Genomic DNA, 17932 nt, shown 5'->3' on the forward strand with positions numbered 1-17932 from the left:
GGCTATTTGTATCCCCTCTTGACACCCACCCAGGAGCCAGGCACTATACCTGGTTAATTGTTTCCTACCGCTGTTGGGAGCCCCCACCCACACACCTCCCACAGGCTGCCCCCTGCCTGCTCCAGAGCTCTCAGAGTCTGTGTGCACCCCTGATGACCCAAGGGCAAGGTCTCTGGGGCCGCTGGGCACGCATGTCTCCGTTTCGTGGGCCTCCTCCCTAGGGACCACCCAGCCTCGCAGCCTGGCCCCAGCACTCATGGTTCTGGCTTATCCACCCCATGGCTGCATAGGAATCTCCCAATTTAGTCCATTGCTCAGGCTCCGTGGGGCTCAAGCCTCTGCTCACTCAGGCTGACCTCCTGGCTGCCCATGGGGGAAGCTGTTCCTCTCTTTCCCCGTTGGCTCCCTCGCCGCTCTGAGGTGCCCAGGCAGGCGGACTTGGGTGCCCATTTCCCAGATGGGTAAACCGGATCTGAGCCTTCCCAATATGCCCAGCCCAGGGGAACCAGCAGGGACCGTGAAGCGGCGTCTTGCTGGGGTCCCAGCATCCATCTGGGTGGCAGGGGTAGGAGGGCATTTTGCAGACTGGAGCTTCAGGGGCTCAGTATCAAGGAGGATTTGGGTGGGGCCTCTCCGGGGCTTCATGCAAATGAGCCTGCGCTGGGGCTGTTTTGTAACAGCCTCGCCCACACTCCGGATCTGCCGCGCCCGCTGCCGCCCACGGACCCTGCGGAATTAGCTCGCAAATGGGAGGAACAGGTGACAGGGAGCCCGCGTGAGGGGAGTCAGCCCCGCCAATCTCACACCCGGGTGTGTGGAGCGGGAGGCAGGCGGGGGCGAGGGCCCGCGACCCCATCAACCCATCACAATCAAGATGTAGTTTGTCTCCTTTCCAAAGGCACCGAGCTGGCTGTGTCCCTGCTTTGCAAGAAAATGACTTTCCTGTCAGCTGGGAGCAGGACGCCCACCTCCCCAAAGCTCCAGCTCTGTCTTCCTCCACGACAGCGCCTGCTCCATCCACACTGCGGGCATTCCCGAGGCGATGAAAACCCCAGCTCAGCCTGGCCTGTGACATCCATCTGCCCGGGGTGGGGCTGGGGCTGGTGTTTCATGGAAGGAAACACTCCAGCCAGCGCTTCCTGCTCAGGTTGCCTTCTGTCCCTGCCGCTCCCTCTGGGCCTGGCGGTCAGGTCAAGGAGGCAGGGCCGGGCCAGGCTCCGCGTCCAGCAGCCCCCAGTGTGCACCCCACCCCCACCCACCACTCAAGCCAGCTCCCAAGTGTGCCTGCGGGGCCTCCCTGGCCTCAGGGCCAGCCTGAACATCCAAATGTGCTGGCCGCCCTCCCGGGGTGTCCAGAGGGGTCCAGAACATTTTCTCAGCCTTAGATCGTCCTCTAACTAGGACACCCAAGAATGCTTCCCTCTGTGGGTGATGCCAGCGCATTCGGGTCCCCTGGCAGGCCAGCTTGGGGGCTGATGGGGCAGAGGCACCTCTGGCATGACCCACCGAGGCAGAGCCCAGGAGGAGCATCTGAGCCCACAAGCCCCTTCCATCCAGCTGACAGAGTGAAGGCCCTTCCCCTTCCCAGCGAGGAAGCCCACAGTGCTCAGAGGACAGACAGGTGTAGGGTGTCCTTTAGGGCAGCAGATCCTGGCACGTCCTGCCGCTGGGGCCTTGCCCCACTTTGCTTTTCTGCCCAGGGCTTGGCCTGCAGCCCTGGCCAGCAGAGTGACCACGGGGGAATCACAGACCCTTCAGGCCTTTGCTGAGATCACACTGGCTGAGCACAGGCCAGCCCAGTGCCCAGCACATACTGTACGGTCGCCACTGTCCTCACGCCCCCTACCCTCTTCTGCACACCCGCCTGCCCCCCCAACCCCTTACGAATAGATGCCTCCCCAGGTCCTCACAGAGCATGTAGGTTTCCTCTTTTAACAGGACCATGCTCCCCACCCAGACATTCCTCTCCGGGGACCTGGGCAGCTGTGAGGGGCTCCTGCCTGCCTTGCCCTCCTCACCCTCAGCAGGAGAAAGGCGTTCTGGACTCCCTTTCACCATCGCTCTCTTCACCATCACTTACCTGTTTCAGGATATTTTCTTTCTGTCTGCTGAATAGAGTGGAACATTCCACAATGTGGAAACGTGGGGACATGGGTCCCCTGACTCTGGGAAGAAAAGTTCCAGAGACCCCACTTTCCATAGAGTGATCAGAAGAACTTTGGGTTGATTTTGGAAGAAATCCTCCTACATGTTTTTCTCACTGCCCTGCCTTAAAAAAACAACAACAAAACAAAACACAAAAACCCTTATCCTGGATGTGAATGGAATCTCCCGGGTGAATGGAATCTCACGGTGATCCCTGCCTTGGGAGGCTCCGTGATGCCTGGCTCCTTCTCCCAGCCGTGTTGGACCCCAATGTGTGTAAAGATCATAATTCACTTACTTACTCAAAGGGCACTTGGGAGGCTCCCAGTTTGCAGCCTACAGAGAACCTTCTAGTCCTGTGAGCACAAGAGCTTTTGGCTGTGTGTGCACACCCAGGAGCAGGACTGTGGGGTTGTAGGGCACCTATGTGTCACCTGCAGGTAGGACTAAAGCCGTTTTGAGGGATGAGGCCCTGGTTCCCCACATCCTCTCCAGCACTTGGTGTTTTCCCTCCTCTTAATTTTGGCCTTTCTGGCAGGTGCCACCCCTTCTGGAGAAGGGAGTTCACACACGCTTCAGCTGTTTCTTGATAATTCAAGGTCTCAATCATCAGTGTTACTCACAGTTCCAGATTAAATAGCTCAGAGCAGACCAGCCCTCCCCATGTTGTGTGCTTAGCACCCCTCTCACAACAACTCACCGTGCATAGACCACCAGACTGCCAACCAGAGTGCCCGGGGCTCCCAAGACCTCCTTTGTGCCCTGTCAGCCACCCCTTTTCACTCCCTGCCACTCCTGTACAAATATTGTCACTATCTGAGACATATTGGAAGAGAAAACAGTGAGTCCCTGGGCATCCTGCCATGCTGCTGCCCTGCCCTTCTGTGACCACTGGGCCTTCGTCCGGCTTCAGGCTTTGGAAGAACTGAGACTCGCCTCATCTTCCTCTGTTCATTCATAGATTCATAGTCAGCAAATACTCCCTGAGCATCTGGTCTGTGTCCAGAACAGCCTATGTCATGGATGAAGCTCAAGCACAGCCACAGACCTGACCCTGTTGAGCTCGTAAGGCCACCCAGGGGCACACTACCCATGCTGGGATGGGGTTGCCCCCCCAACACTGCCCCCACCCACAACCCAAAGTGCATGTTTTCCACAGAGGGGCGTGGGCAGTGTGGGACCTCCCACACTGGTTTATTGGGTGACCACCGTCCTGGTTCTCCAGGGACAGAGGGCCTCCCAGGATACATGACAGTCAGTGCCAAAGCTGGAAATGTCTGGAGAAATTGGGGTGAGTATGGACCCAGAGTTGTGGGGGGCTGCACCTGGGTCCTGGCCCAGATACTCTGCCTGCCTTGGGCATGGCTCAGGTCTGCCCCTGTGTCTTCTCAGTGCTGTTGCCCACTCAGGTCCAGTGAGAAAAGAGCCAGCCAGGGCTGCCTAAATGGGCTTCTGAGGCTGAGTGAAGGAGCGAAGGATGATGCCATTTACCAGGATCTGTACTAGGCAAGGCTGAGGTCACAGATCCCTGCTCAGAGGCAAGACTCTGTGGAGGGGATTTCCCTGGTGGTGCAGTAGTTAAGACTCTGAACTCCCAATACAGGGGGCCCAGGTTCTATCCTGGTCAAGGAACTAGGTCCCACAAGCATGCAGCAACTAGCAGTTTGCATGCCACAACTGAGGAGTCCATGTGCCGCAACTAAGGAGCCTGCGAGCCACAACTAAGGAGCCCACCTGCCGCAACTAAGACCTGGCGTAACCAAATAAATAAATAAATATTTTTAAAAAAAGACTCAGTGGAAACATCTCAGGGAGACGTTTCCATGACAACCCGCAGAGGAGGCTGGTCCCTGTGTAGGTTCCTACAGTCCCCTCCACTTGTCCTGTGTGACCCTTTCTGGATGCACTGAGAAGGGGGCAGGGCTAGGTTAGTCTCCTTCTCCTTTAAAGTCCTATACCTGGTGTCTGATGGTCATTGGATGGATGGAGGGATGGATGGGGAGAATGTCGGCCCTGTCCAGCAAGCAGGCCGACTCCTTGCTGAGGTGTGAGTCGTAACTTCAGCTCAATGACAACTTTGGGTGATGTGTATTTCGTGGCTGCTCCTAACCAAATCCTGTGCTAAGGACTCATCTCCCATGCTTCTGATCACCGTTCCTGGGGAGGTACACACCATCCTTCCCATTTTACAGAGGGACCTCAGAAGCCAGAGAGGCCTACCAGATGCCAGGCACCGTGACCCTGTCTTGCTAACCCCCTCCTGTTTGGAGAAATGTAGAAGACTCAGGTTTCTAGAGCTAGGGCCATCCAGGCCCTCTGGCCACCTTCATCCCACCCCGCCCTCTCCCTTTCGTGAACAAGCTCCTCAGAAGACCCATGTGACCCCAGGAAATTGGGCAGAAGGAAGGGGAGACCCCCCCTTTGGGGGTGATGCCCAGAGTGTCCAGGCCCATCTTAGTCCCACACTTGTGTGTGAGCGGGGACGCACACACAACCATCGGGGGTACAGGGTACAGAAGCGTAGACAATACTTCCCAGTGGTGTCCAGACGCCCTGCCACCGATGAGACACTTGTTATCTGGAAATGGATGTGGCCTCTCCTCCATGCAGCCCTGGCTTGATGGAGTTCCCTCCACCCAGGGACACCCAGCACTTGCCCTCTGCCTGCACTAGGGGCTGTCCTCTGGACAGAGCAGCCCCTCATCCTCCATCAGCCGGGATCTGGAGCTGGTCCAAGTGTCCCAGTGGTGGTGTCACCTGTCCCTTAACATCCAGCCCAGGAAGGGACATTGACTGCCTGGTCAGGTCACATCCCCTGCTTATTCTCCCACATCCTCATCGCCCCACGGCAGGGGGACCCCTCTCCCAACTTGTCTGGCATTTCAGTCCCCTCCCTTCCACCCCCAAGATGACACCCAGGAGGCACAAGACATGCCGTGAAGGAGCAGGAAACCAGGGAGCCGGCACCAGATCCTCTAGGCGGTTTCCAAATCCAGCCCCCCAGGGGGTCGCAGGGAGGAGCCGGCTGATCCTCCCCCGCGATGCACTCCTAAGTCACAGGCTCAATTTTTCTGGTGGGAGAGCTAGATCTGTGGGTGGCACTTTTTTTCCTGGTGACGTCTAAATAACCATGACAGCAGCAGCAAAGGATGGCAGAGCCTGGCTCTCGGAAGAGTTTCTTCTGGGTCTTCCAGGCTCCCTCTACCCTCACCCCTCTCTTCCCCTCTTCTCTCTTTTTTTCTACCCTCCTCACCTCACCTGTCTCCTCTTTCCTCTCCTCTCAGTCTCTCTCCTCCCCCCTCCCCATCCCTGCCTTCTGCTTCTCACAATGCAGGGAGCACAGCCACTGCTGGCCTCTGTCCCCTGAGCCAGGAAGTAGAGTCCAGGGGCCAGGATGCCCACCCGCCAAAGTCCCCTCTGTATCCAAATATTTACACTGTGTCTGCACACAAAAATTAATACATCGATTTTGTCAGCCGATTCCCACTGCCCGCTTGGCCTCTGGAGAGTCAGGCCGGTACTGGCCCGTCCTGCCCGCCACAACGGCAGCACCCACAATGCTGCCCAGAGGCCGGCTGGTAGCGCATACAAAGCACCCGTCCGGCCATTATCATTCCGGAGCCGAAATCCACCCCGGCGTGCATCTCATCGGTCATTCAGCAGCCCTTAATGACTTGTCAGTTCCTTGCCCTGCCATTTTCTGTCTAATTAATTCTTTTATTGTGCACCGGATAAAGCAAGACAAAGGCCTCCCTGGCAATAATGATTCATTAAAATGCAGCGCCTTCGCTGGCGCTCTTGGCCCTGCACCAGCCCGGCTGCTCTGCTCAGCCGCCTGCACTCCCGCCAGGCCTCCAGCACCTTAACCCTTTGCGGGGTCCTGCGGGTGGCACCCTGGCCCAGGGAGCCAGCGAGCAGGGCCGACCTGACCCGGTTAGGGACCTCTTGGAAAGGCCCAGCAGCAGCCTCAGCAGACCGAGCCCTGCATTCTGGCCCCAGCCCCCTGGGGACGGCAGGGGTTATGGAGAGCTTGGGGGGGCGGGGGCGAGGTATCCGCTGCACACAGGACCTTGCTGGGGACAGCCCAGCCTGGGCAGGGGAAGCAGGAAGGCTGTGCAGGCCTCCACCACCGGCCATTCTGGGGCTGAGCTGAGGAAGTCACTATGAGGCTGGGGGAGATGAGGGGAGGGAAGACCCCAGGGGTCCGGGGACAAGTCTGCCAGCAGGATAGGGCAGGAAGGTTCCTGTCCCATGTGTCCAAGTGCTGGCCTCAGGCTCACCAAGTAAATCCTCAAGGCACCTCGGTGAGACCATCATCACCCCATGGTCATGGGGGGAAACTGAGGCACAGAGGGGTTGACAGGAAAGTGGCAGAGCTTCTATCCACCGGCCCACACTGCCTTACTGCAGGGAAGCTTGGAGGACACCTCGGTGCAGCAGGAAGGGTCCCAGAGGCAGAGGCTGGGACGGGGGCATCCCAGGCCCCTGGCCTTTGAGTGCACATTCTCTGCCCATTTCACTTTTACTTAATTTTCTTACCAGCAAATCCACCTTATTCTGCAGATGAGCAAGAAGCAGCATCATGTGATTGAAGGTGGTAATAATAGAACCAAGAGTTCTCTCAGGTATCTGTGCAAACGCTCCATCGCGGGCAGGTCCTAATCTCACTGAGTCCCCCCAGTATGTCAGGGGGTCTTTTCCATCTTTCCTCCCTCCCAGAGGGAGGCCAGGTATCCCAAAGCCAGCCTGAAGAAGCAGAAGACAGGACACCTCTCACAGCCTGGTTGCCCAGGCACGCAGCCAGGGGTGGGCAGTGCTGGGCTCTCAGGGCCAGTCCTCGGCCCCACTCTCTGCTCCAGGACGTTCCTCACATGAAGGGGGGCCTGGAGCCCCATGTGCATCTCCCTCTTTTGCTCCTTCCCTCCCTGACTTCCCCTTTGTAGCCTCCTGCAGCCCCATCCTTGGAGATATCTGTACAGCTGCTCCCTCCTGGAGGAGAAGTGCCCGGGCCAGGGGGCCCGAGTTTGGGGGCCGAGTGCGGCTACAAGTCTCCTTCCTCGAGAATGATTCCTTACCCCCAGTGCCTGGCAGAACAGCCCATCTCCCTTGTCTTGGGGTCTACACTGGCTCTGGGGTGAGACTGGGGGATTTGGCATCACGGGCTTTGTGGCCTCCAGACTAGGTCCTGGTCAGCACAGGTTTTCCATGAAGCCTGTTGGAATGTGTCCAAGGAGGCCGTCCACACAGGGTGTGAGGGCTTGCCTAGTGTCTGGTGGCCATCGAGTCATCACCTGGAAACACATCCTCCCAGCCCCACCTGATGCCATGGACCGCAGCCGCTGCAAACCTGATCAGCCAGAGATGGCATCCACAGAGACCCTAGAGCCCTCTGTCCTGGGCTGGACTGGAGACCCCAGCTACACACTGGGGAGGAAAGAGTTGGTTCCACACCAGGCCAGGACTCTAAGTCTGTGATGCCCATCCTGAGTGCTGTCCCCCTAAATGTGGGCCAAAGTTGCAGCAGGCTGGGTGGGTCCTGAATCTGACCCTTGGGATCGGCCGGGTGAGCAGGACTTTGGGCCTCTCCCAGGCAGCTGCTCAGAGGACACGGGCATTCCCTGAAGCTGACAGCCACACTGGCCATGAACTCCCATCCAAACAGAAAATCCACTTCTGAAAGCCGATATCATCCCAGGAAGAGTGATTGTGAACCAGAAGGGGCCTTTCCAACACATCAGAGCAGGGCTGGATCATAAATGCCATTTCCCCTTTCTCCCTGAACAGGGCACTCTGTTCATCTGAGATCAGAGAGGCAATGCTCTCTGTTCTGCATGAGGAAATGAAAAATGAGGAACTTTTCCTGCCAGCCTGGCCCTGGGATGGGCCAATGGAACAGTCTAAATGAGAACAGGACTCCGGACCAGCTTGAGCAGACACTCTCTTAGACTTGGGGCGAGGCGGGGCGAGGCCGACCTTGGGAGTAACCTCGTCAGCTGGGCTTTCCTCAAAAATCCTTCACCAGCCTGAGGACCAGGGTAGCCCAGGGAGCCCTCTCAGCAGCCCTGACCCCCAGGGGGCCGCCCCAGCTGGCTTCTCAGAGTGTCACTGAGGGATCCAGCATTTGGGGAGACAGAGACCCCACCACTTCTAGGGTCCTTGGCTGTGGGCTCGGCCTGCGATGTCTGCCTGAGAATGCTCCCAGCGGGGAAGCCACCAGCCCAGGCCCCAAAGACGGGAGGGGGCCCTGGAGGGGCAGGGACAAGGTGCAGGGCACTGGGTCTCCATGCCCTGGGCCAGGCAGGGTGTGGTTGCGCCAGGACCACATGGCTGTCCTTCCTCTCCCTGGAGCGTCACGAGCTCAGATGTAGGAAACCCATGGGAACCCTGCCCAGAACCCAGGGCCATGGGGGCTGTCACACAGGGTGGGTCAGCGGGAAAAGACTGGGACCTGGGGAGTTAATACGCAGGAGGCCCTCCAACTCCAAACAAAACTGGCAGAGCCTCCAGCCCTCGGGAACCTGGCAAGGCCTGAGCGATCCCAGAACAGCAAAGGGGAGGCCTTGCTCCCTCTGTCAGCAAGCTGGACGCTGGGGGCTTTCCTTGGTTTGGGGTGTCAATGCGAGGGCTTAGAGGGCCATATGGACCTGGACAGCCCTTCGCTGGATGCAGGGCAGGCTGGGCTGCTCCTCGCAGGCGGCCGGCTGTGAAGGCAGCGGGCCTCCGTGAGCCTGGATGTCTACATCCCCCCACCTCAGACCCGCCTCACCCGGGAAGCTTGGCAAACACTGGTCTCACGAACCCTCATAAATCCGGGCAGCTCTTCCCAAACGCTGCTCTTGGCAGGCCCTGGATGTGGCTCCCCAGCGCGGGGTGAGGGACGCGCCCTGGACTGCAGCCACGCGAGCGGCTGGGCAGGCGAGGGGACGGGTGCGTGGCCCTATACCCAGGCCATCCATTAAAATTGCATAGGTTAACTGCCTTGCGTATCTGGGTTCTCTTGAGAAGCATAATCTTCCTCTCACCCCCAGATGCATCTGCACAGCTCAGAGGTGGGTGCCTCCAGGCCCGCGTGCTGGGGAGGCCCAGCCGGGGAGCGAGGCTGCCCCTCGCTTGCTGTTGCTCCCACAACCGTTTCTTCCTAGAAACCCTTTCTGCCAACCAGACAGTCCTGTCCGGGGCCTGCAGGGCAGCTTTTATCCAGCTCCCAGCCTGGCTCTGAGCCAGTGCCCGAAAAATGTCGTCAGCCACCCAGAAACCAGCTCTGGGATTCGCCTGGGAGGAAACCACGGCCCAAATCTGGCCCATCTGGACCCATTTTGCCTACTGAGAAGGTTCCCCCCCCAACACACACCAGGAGGAAGATGCATCCCCCGCTTCCTGGAGGCTTCTGAGATCTATTCTTTTCAAATTCAGATGCAGCACCCAAGAGGGAGGGTGGTCTGGCCAGCCGGCCCCTCCCCCCGGGGAGCCTGGGGTTAACCCTCACAGAGCCCACTCCTGCCTTGGCCAAACTCCTTCAAAACAGGACCCCCATGGTCTCGGAGACCCACAGCCCCCACGCTTATGGAAAGCAACACACAAAATGCAGCCCACATAGATAAAAAGCATTTTTTAATTTTATCAAATTGATCTGTACAAAAGTTAGCGTTGCTTGGTCAGAAAGTAGCGAAACACAGCAGGTAAGTGACAGCGAAAGTCCAAACTTGACACCGAAAAATATATTGCATAAAAATGAGTTTGCTGTAGTTCCCTGCCCCCACCCCCAGGAAGAGATATGCAAAACAAAAAATTTTTTTCTAGAAAATGGTAGGAAAAAGTAGAAAAAGTAAAAAGAAGCAACATCTCAGATGTACTTAAATTTACAAAGTTTTAAAGGCACAATTTTCCATGAAGTAGGCGGTTATCATCGCTCAGCACACAGCAGAAGCAGGACAGGGAAATCAGGTATTATTCTTCTAAAACTAAGAATCTAAAAGCGCTTAGTGGAGAAGGTTTTAGTTTCACAGCTTGTAGGTGGCGCCTGGTTCCTAAGAGCCGAGATTAATGCATTTCTGGAGCCACCACGTCCCAGGAAATTCCCGCCTCCACCACTTGGCACGGTTGTGAGCAGGAATGAAATTCAGCGACACCCTGCCTTCTAAACCTTGACTTAATGCCAGGTGCCAGGGGCACCTCAACCTGATCAGAGACACCACAAGACAAATCCCTTCTCCTGCCTCGGGGTTCCGGCCACCTCTGGGGGCCCTGGAGCTGGGGCTCTGCCTGATGCCTCCCAAACAGCCAGGCTCGCAAATGCCTGGAGCAAGGGCCCCACCCCATCTGCCCCCACCCCCAGCCCTCACCCTCAGCTCTGCGGCTTCCGTTTTGTCTTAAATTCTGCTCTCTGCACAGATTACTTCATTAATTAAAGATAAAATAATACAGAACATAAATACATTTTAACAGCTTTCAAAACAAATCAAACACATTGAAGCTTCAAAAATAAAAATTAAAAAAATAAAATAAAAAGAGAGAAGTGTTAATCACAGCCAAACCTTGCTCGGAAGAACCCTAACTACAAGGAACACCTCAGGTCTAATGAGCTGGTCCCAAGAGGTGCTCCCGCGGACACATCCCCGCCAGGCTGTGGGTGACGGGTGATGACCAGCCTCAGGAACGTCATCCATTGGTCTCGGGGAGTTCTCAGCGCCAAGGGTGGCCAGGACCTTGGAACACGGGCGGCCTGGAGACCCCACACCTCTTCCCTCCTTTTGTCCTTTGTGCTGTGGCTGCTGCTTTGCAGACACTGAGGTGCAAAACCCAGACGCTGGCGTCTGCTCGGAAGAGGGACCCAGTGACTGTCCGTCAGAGTCGCAGTCCCCGCAAAAAGAGAGCAAGAAGGGAAGGAGGGCTTTGTCCATGGACAGGAGTTTGGAAGTCTGGAAGCAGAGGGGACTCGTTTACAAAGCCTGGCTTCCCGCGGACCTCAGCAGGCACTTGACGGAGCCGCGGCTCCTCCCCACGTCACACACCTTCTGGAAGCCCTCGGAGGTCTATCTATCTTTGCCGAGATCAAGGTTGTCCTCGGCCGCAGCCCGTCCACGCGGCCGCACCCTCAGGGTCTGGTCAGGGTGGTGTACACGGGCTGCTCCCAGTTACTGGGGGGGCTGTGGGCGGGCGGCACGGAGAGGCCACCGAGCAGGGGCGAGGCGTAGGGTCGGCGGGGCGAGTGGAAGTAGGGGTACTGGTAGAGGCCGGACGGGTAGCCAGGGTATGGGCCATAGTAGTTGGGGGCCTGCAGGTCGGTGTAGTCGCACTGTGAGCTGGTGAAGGAGCTGGCGGCCGCGGCGGAGGCGGCCGTGGTGACACTGGCCTGAGCGCTATAGGAGCCGTAGTCGGTGTGCCCCGGAGAGCCGTGCGACTGGTCGCTGTAGTGGCCAGGGCTCAGCTGCTCCGTCTTGATGTGCGGCCTCGGGGGCCCTGCCTCAGTGGGCGACGCAGAGGCCGATGGGGCTCCCTTGTGGGCCCACACAGGGGACGCCCCGATGCCAGCCGCCCCGGAGTGCGAGTAGGTGGTGCCTCCGTAGGAGCTGGCGGCCGCGGGCTGGCCTGGCTCTGTGGGCAAGGCCGAGTGGCCGTTGAGGGGCAGGTACTGGTCGAACTCGTGGACGTCAAAGGTGTCCATGTTTCCGATGACCTCACTGCTCAGCTCAGAGATGTCCACGTTGCTGAAGTCGATGTTCTGGCGCCCGCTGTCCACCAGGCGGCGGCCTTCCAGCTTCAGCTCCTGCTTGCCCCCGTGGTGCAGGTCAGTCTTGGGGGTGGTGGGGGGGGTGGGCGGCCCATGGGTCTGCCCTGGGAACAGAGCACATTTCAGGGATGAATGCCCCTTCTGTAGGGGGCGGCCAGGCTGGTGACGTGCACACAGGAGGAAAACCAGCCCCGCTAACTGCCGCAGGTAGGAATCAACGGCTTTTTGTTCCTGTACATTTCCCAGAAATTCCAGCAAAGCCAGACCTAGACCTCACTCCTCGCCGAGGAAATTCCGTTAAGCACTGTTCTAGGGAAAGGCCTGGGGCCAGGGAGGCCCCATCATGAAGAGCAAGCTGGGGGCAGGGGGGAGGAGAGGAAGTGCCCAGCCCCTCGCCCACGGCAACAACACAGTCCACACAAAACCTGTCTCCCCAGGCCCGTGGCTGTAGCCAGCATGACTAAGACTGCTCAGCTGGCCAGGATTCCACCCGGGTCAGTCTGATCCTGAAACTGGGCTGCTAACCACCAGGCCGGTGGCATGGGTGAATCCTAGGTCAGAACCAGCACAAAGGCCAGCGGAGCAGAAACGCTTTCGGGAAGGACAGAAAACACCCAGGTCACAGTGCGCTAGACCAGGGCAAGATATCAGGCCCTCAGTCTCAGAGGGGGCTAAGCAGGCCCCCGTGGGCATCGGAAACAGCTGCCTTTTGGGGCTATGGGGCCTTTTCCCAGGTACCCGGGGAAGGTTTGGTTCTCTTGAGGGTGCCTGCCCTGGGAGTGAGCCCCTGCTCCTACCCCCAGGAGCCCACCTGTGTGGTCACCGTGGTGGTGTGCGTCACCGAGGCCGGCGTCAGTCTTGTAGACAGCACCGCCCGGGTGGTGGCCCAGCTCGGCACCTGAGTCTGAGTCGCTCTGGCCAGTCTTCACACTCTTCCTCCGGCGTGGCTGGTACTTGTAATCTGGGTGGTCCTTCTTGTGCTGGACCCGCAGCCTCTCTGCCTCCTCCACGAAGGGGCGCTTCTCACTCTCACTCAGCAAGCTGCAGGGCAAAGGGCAGGAACAAGATGACGAGGGGGCCGACATCACCCCAGGTGTTGGCCCGCGCATCAGGTGAGGCGCTGGGTAGGACCAGGGAAGCCCAAGTGCATGCCCGCAACCTGGTGGGCCCCAGGCAGGTGCTCCCCTTCTCTGAGGACAGAAGGGATCAAGCCGGGGGTGAGGGCATTAGGTGAGGTCAGAGGAACAAGCCAGAATAAGACCCAAACCTTCCGGCTTCCATCTTCCTCCTCTGACTTCCCCCCTCCCTGAACCTGTCCCCTCCCTTTGGGACTTTCTATGGCAGGTGGGTGAAGAGGCCAGGACCCAGCTGAGAACACACTGTGGACAAAGGGAGGCTTCTGGGAACCAAGCCGGGACTTTGTGGGCAGCTGGGCTTCCCAGACTTCCAGAAACACTGGCAAAACCCAGTGGTCCTCGCTAAGGCTCAGAACACACACCGGCCCCCCATACCCTTCCAGAAGCTCATGTCTGCCTGCAGGACAGGGTCTAGGGATACAGAGGCACGGGGCTGCCATGGGTCCACAGCACCCTGACTGGACAGAGGCCGGAGCACAGAAGACATAAACACAAGCTTTGAGCTCCCACTCATGAGGTGAGGAGCAGGAAACGAGACCAGCACCCTGGATCCAGAGCTTTAAACCCCAGTAGAGAGCGTTTGGTGGGGATGGGCTGTCCCAAGCAGCAACCTTGTCACTGCTGCCCACTGCTTGCCGTCCTACTTTCTGCAAAACGGCCAGCCTCATCACACCAAAGTGCACACCAGTGCTGAATACCCCCTCCATCCCCTTCCTTCCCTGGTGAGGGTGCAGAGGTGGCAGAGCATTGGGAGAAGCTGCGGGGAAGGTGCCGAAGGTGCTGGTGGGGCAAACACACACCATTCCATCTGCCTTCTGGACTCCCTCCACAGGGTGGTCGGGGAGTCCTTTCCAAGGAGGGGGCACCTCCAGAGAGTTGTGTTCTGCTTCCAGAAAGAGGCCACTTTCCTCTGGGAGGGACAAGCTTCCAGGCTCTGCGGCCACTCACAGCTGGGGTCCCCAACTCGGCCTGCCATCCACTGCCTAGAGAAGGCTGTTTCTGGGCTCAGGGAATGTGCTGGGGGCTGCACACTGCTCCTGCTGCCCTCTGCGTGCCCAGGCCGTCCCGTACCCCGCGTCCCATCCGTCTGGCCAGATCGGGTTTTTCCACTACGACTCGCCCTGGGAACAGCCACTGGGAGCAGGGCCGAGGCCGGGCGCTGCGCCACCGCCCAGCTCCACGCACCCCAGAACCCGCTCCCCGCCCCGGCCTCGGGACAGTGCACTCACCGCCACAGCTTGCCCAGCGTCTTGCTGAGTTCCGCGTTGTGCAGGTGCGGGTACTGATCCGCCAGCTTGCGGCGCGCTGCTTGCGCCCACACCATGAAGGCGTTCATGGGCCGCTTCACGTGCGGCTTGGCCTTGAGCGCACCGCCGCCGCCGCCTCGCACCGGCATGGGCACCAGGCTCCAGTCGTAGCCCTTGAGCACCTGCGACACGGCGTCGCGGATGCAGGCGGGGAAGCGCTCGTCCGCCGCCTCGGCCGCGTCGCCCCGGCCGCCGCCCCCCGCGCCCGCCGCACGGCCCAGACCCTCGGAACCGGCAGGCGACGGCGGCGCGTCCGAGTCTGAGTCCTCCACGTGCGACATGGAGCTAGCAGTGCCAGATGGGCTGCAGGGCGGCTGGGCGCGGGTCTCGCTCATGTCCAGCATCGGGGCCGCGCGCGGAGAAGCGCGCACCAGGGAGGTGCACCGAGTCCGATGCCCGGCTGCGCTGCAGCCTCTCTGGGACCCGAGGTCGTCGCGCGGTGGCCCGACCCGCGTCCCGCAGCCTCCCAACCCCGGTCCTCTTGCCGCCGCCGCCGCCGCCGCCGTCGCCGCCGCCGCCGGAGCTCAGTCCCCGCTGGGCTACCCGCAACAAGTTTCTTTAAGCAGCGGCCACAAGGCTCCGCCCCCCGCCCGGCTCCCCATTGGCCGGCGCGCACCCCACTGCCACTGGGGGCGGAGCTTGGCCGCCCCCGCCCCCTCCCCCCACCTTAAAGAAAGCGCCGCAGTTCCCCCTGCGCCCCCGCCCACCCCGCCTGGCGCCGCCCCACGTGGGGCCGGCGCGCCCGGCAGCCGAGGACCGGATCCCGGGCTGTGCAGCACGCCGAGGGCCCCCCTTCCAGGAGGGGCGGGAAGGAAAAAGGGGGCAGAGACGGGTAGAGGTGGGCGCTCCGGGGTGCCCTTTGCCTGCTGGGGTTCTCCGCTGCGCTCCCTCTGCTGGCTCATAGCTGCTCCTGTGCGTCCGGGCCCCGGTCCCATTACCCAGCCTCGGCCTCCCGCTGCGTAAGGAGGCGGGTCCTCAAGAGCCTCCCCCACAGCTTGCGTTGAGCCCCGATGTCTTGCCCACAGCCCAGAGGCGCCGGGGTCAACTGCTGCCAGCCTGCGGCCCAGGGCGGGGGGTCAGCTCCCCGCCCGCAGGGCCGGCGCGACGTGCAGGAGCCTCCCGCGCGCCAGTCTGCACGCCGCGCACGTCCAGGTAACGGCGCGCCCAGGGACCACGGCTCAGAGCTGGGCGATCCCAGGACCCCGATCCCGTCCGGGCGCGGAAAGTGCGGCAGGGGCGCTGCCGCAGAAGCCGCGGCCGCCGAAGGGGGCGGGAGCGCTGGGCGGGGCCTGGGCTGACCCTAGCTGAGTCCCTAGGGCGGCCCGGCGGATGGCGTGGCCGGACGCGGGGGCCCAGGGCCTTCCGGGCGTGACCCGGGGGTTGGGGGCACCGAGGCCGTCCGCCGGGGCGGTCCTGGGTGGTCTGGCGGAGGCGGAGGCCGCTCTGGGCGCTTGGAGTGGAGGAGGTGGGCGCGCCAGCCAAGGAGAGAAGGGGGCGGGGTGTGCCGCCCTGTTGGGGGCGGCGGGGTCGGAGAGGGGACATTTACCCGGAGGCAAGCGCCGGGCCGCGGCTCAGAGTCCCCGCCCGAGGCCGCCCCCGCCAGTTGGCCGTGGGCCCGGCGGTCCCGGAGGGCGGCTCGGATTCTTTCGCCAAACCCGCCGAGAGGCGACGGCCCGGCCGCCCAGAGCTTCGCCAGACTACCCCCCACCCCCACCCAAGACAGCCAACACAGAACACGCGCGTCTCCGACCTTGCGACCCGGGTGACCCTAGTCAAGGGCGCCCAGTTCCCCAACCATGCACCTCCTTCCGAGTCATGGATTCCCGGGCGAGTGGCCACGGCAGCCTAAGGAGTAGAAGGGGCGGGTCTGTTAGCAGAAAACACCAAAGCTGAAGAGTCTCCCCTATGTGCTTTTACCAACCCAGGAGCTCCCTCCAAGGCTCTGACCTCGCAGGGAGAGCCTCCTGCCCTCACCCCGCCCCCACATGTAAGACAGGGCTCCAGCCAGTTTCCAACTGAGTGCGCCATTGCCTGGGCTGTGAACTCCTTAGTTAGGCCTTGGAGACAGTTTCTGCCAGACGTCTAGTGGGCTCTGGGAGATGCCGGGGATGCCCGGGACCCCCGCAGCCTTGCATCTGGAACAGCTGGCACAGGGCCTAAGAGGCAAGGGCCAGCGCCCAGGCTGCCCTGTTCCCCACCACCTTCAGGTGATGGAAGGGCCACCCCACTGGCCCAGGTCAGGGAACCCGACCTCCAATCTTCCAGGAAAGCACCATGAGGAGCCTCGCTGTAAGGCGAAACAGTGTGCTGGGAGGACGCCCTGATACCAGAGGGAGAGCTGGCCTCCAGAGTGGCCTGTCCCTTTGCCTCCCCTCCTGTCATCTGCCTGCCTTTGCAAGGTCACCTGCCAGGAACATCCTTCCCGCTGGTCTGCGGTGGCTTCCCTTCGGAGGTCCTGCCCTCCTCTTGGAGTCCCACCCTGCAGTCGGAGGACACCAGGGAGGCCCAAGTGAGGGCTTCCCCAGGGGCATCCACCGGACTTCCTGGCCCATAGGGATCCATGCAAATAAATGCAGGATTGAAGTGGGGGGAAGGAGGTACGGATGACAGACCCGGCCCAAACTGTCCTGCCTCCAACCCTGTCCTGGGGATCAGATCCCACCCCTCCCTGCACTGGGCATGCCGTTGGGCACCAGGTCTGTGTTTCCATGAAGAGCTTTGCTTTGCCAGGGAAAATGGAGCACGATCTGCATTGGGTACACTGGGCAGGGCAGCCTCTCCCCGCTCCCCACTGACCCATGGTGGGGCACTACACAGCTATGTCCCCTAGGACACAATCAGTTGACCACTGGGACCCTTGGGGGAAAAGAGGCTGAGCTAGGAGGGTCCAGTGCCAGATCCAGGTCACAGTGTGTGGCATGTGCAGTCCTAGGCCCCACCCTCAGCTCCACCGGGTTGCAGTGACCACCTCAGGGACTGGTGGGGTCCTGGTGGGCAGCTTCTGTCTTATATGTGCAGGCCACCATTCCCAGGGGATGGGCAGGCAGATCCCTGCCAGGGCTTTTCTCAGGCTGGCTGCTGACACAGAGGGTGGCACCCAGAAGTGCCCCAAAGCTCCCTCGTGGTCTTGAAGGCTGTAAAATTTGCCATGTGCTATCTGACCCCACCCATTAGTGCTGACCTCGATTCATATCCTCATCTGCTAGGCAGCCCCTGAGTGGACACCAGGACGTAGCCTTCAGAGGAGGTGGTGGCCACAGTTAATTCCTGTGTTTACCAGTATTGATGAAGTGCCTGCTGTGTGCTGGGCTTTTCTGGGCAACACAGCACAGAACCACACTACACCGTCCTAGCCTAGAAGATGTGGCGTTTGAGGAGGGGACCAACAGTGAACACACCAAGGGGCTGAGACATTCACCATGGGCGGCAGGGGGGTGGTGGTGGTGGGGTGATCCAGGAAGGCAGCTTTGAGGAGGTGACAAGTTGGGGCCTGACACTTCTGACCAATCGAAGAGAGAGGAAAGAGCATGGTGGGATGGGGAGCATGTGCGAAGGTTCTGTGGCAGCAAAGAGCACAGGTTATCTGAGAACAGAGCCAGGCTGAGGGGCAGCTC

The 17932-nt window shown here is 60.4% G+C and overlaps 1 protein-coding gene across 1 annotated transcript; it reads right to left on the reverse strand.

Moving 5' to 3' along the window:
- Positions 1-11239: 11239 nt before the first annotated feature.
- SOX8 (SRY-box transcription factor 8) lies at positions 11240-14662 on the reverse strand (the record flags this gene model as incomplete). The annotated part of the gene is made up of 3 exons (XM_082671378.1): positions 11240-11979; positions 12687-12916; positions 14241-14662. 3 exons carry the CDS (start codon positions 14660-14662, stop codon positions 11240-11242), a joined length of 1392 nt encoding a protein of 463 aa, XP_082527504.1.
- Between the last annotated feature and the right edge of the window lie 3270 nt (positions 14663-17932).

Source organism: Grampus griseus, assembly GCF_964374135.1.
Source record: "Grampus griseus genome assembly, chromosome: 14".
Lineage (NCBI taxonomy): Eukaryota > Metazoa > Chordata > Mammalia > Artiodactyla > Delphinidae > Grampus > Grampus griseus.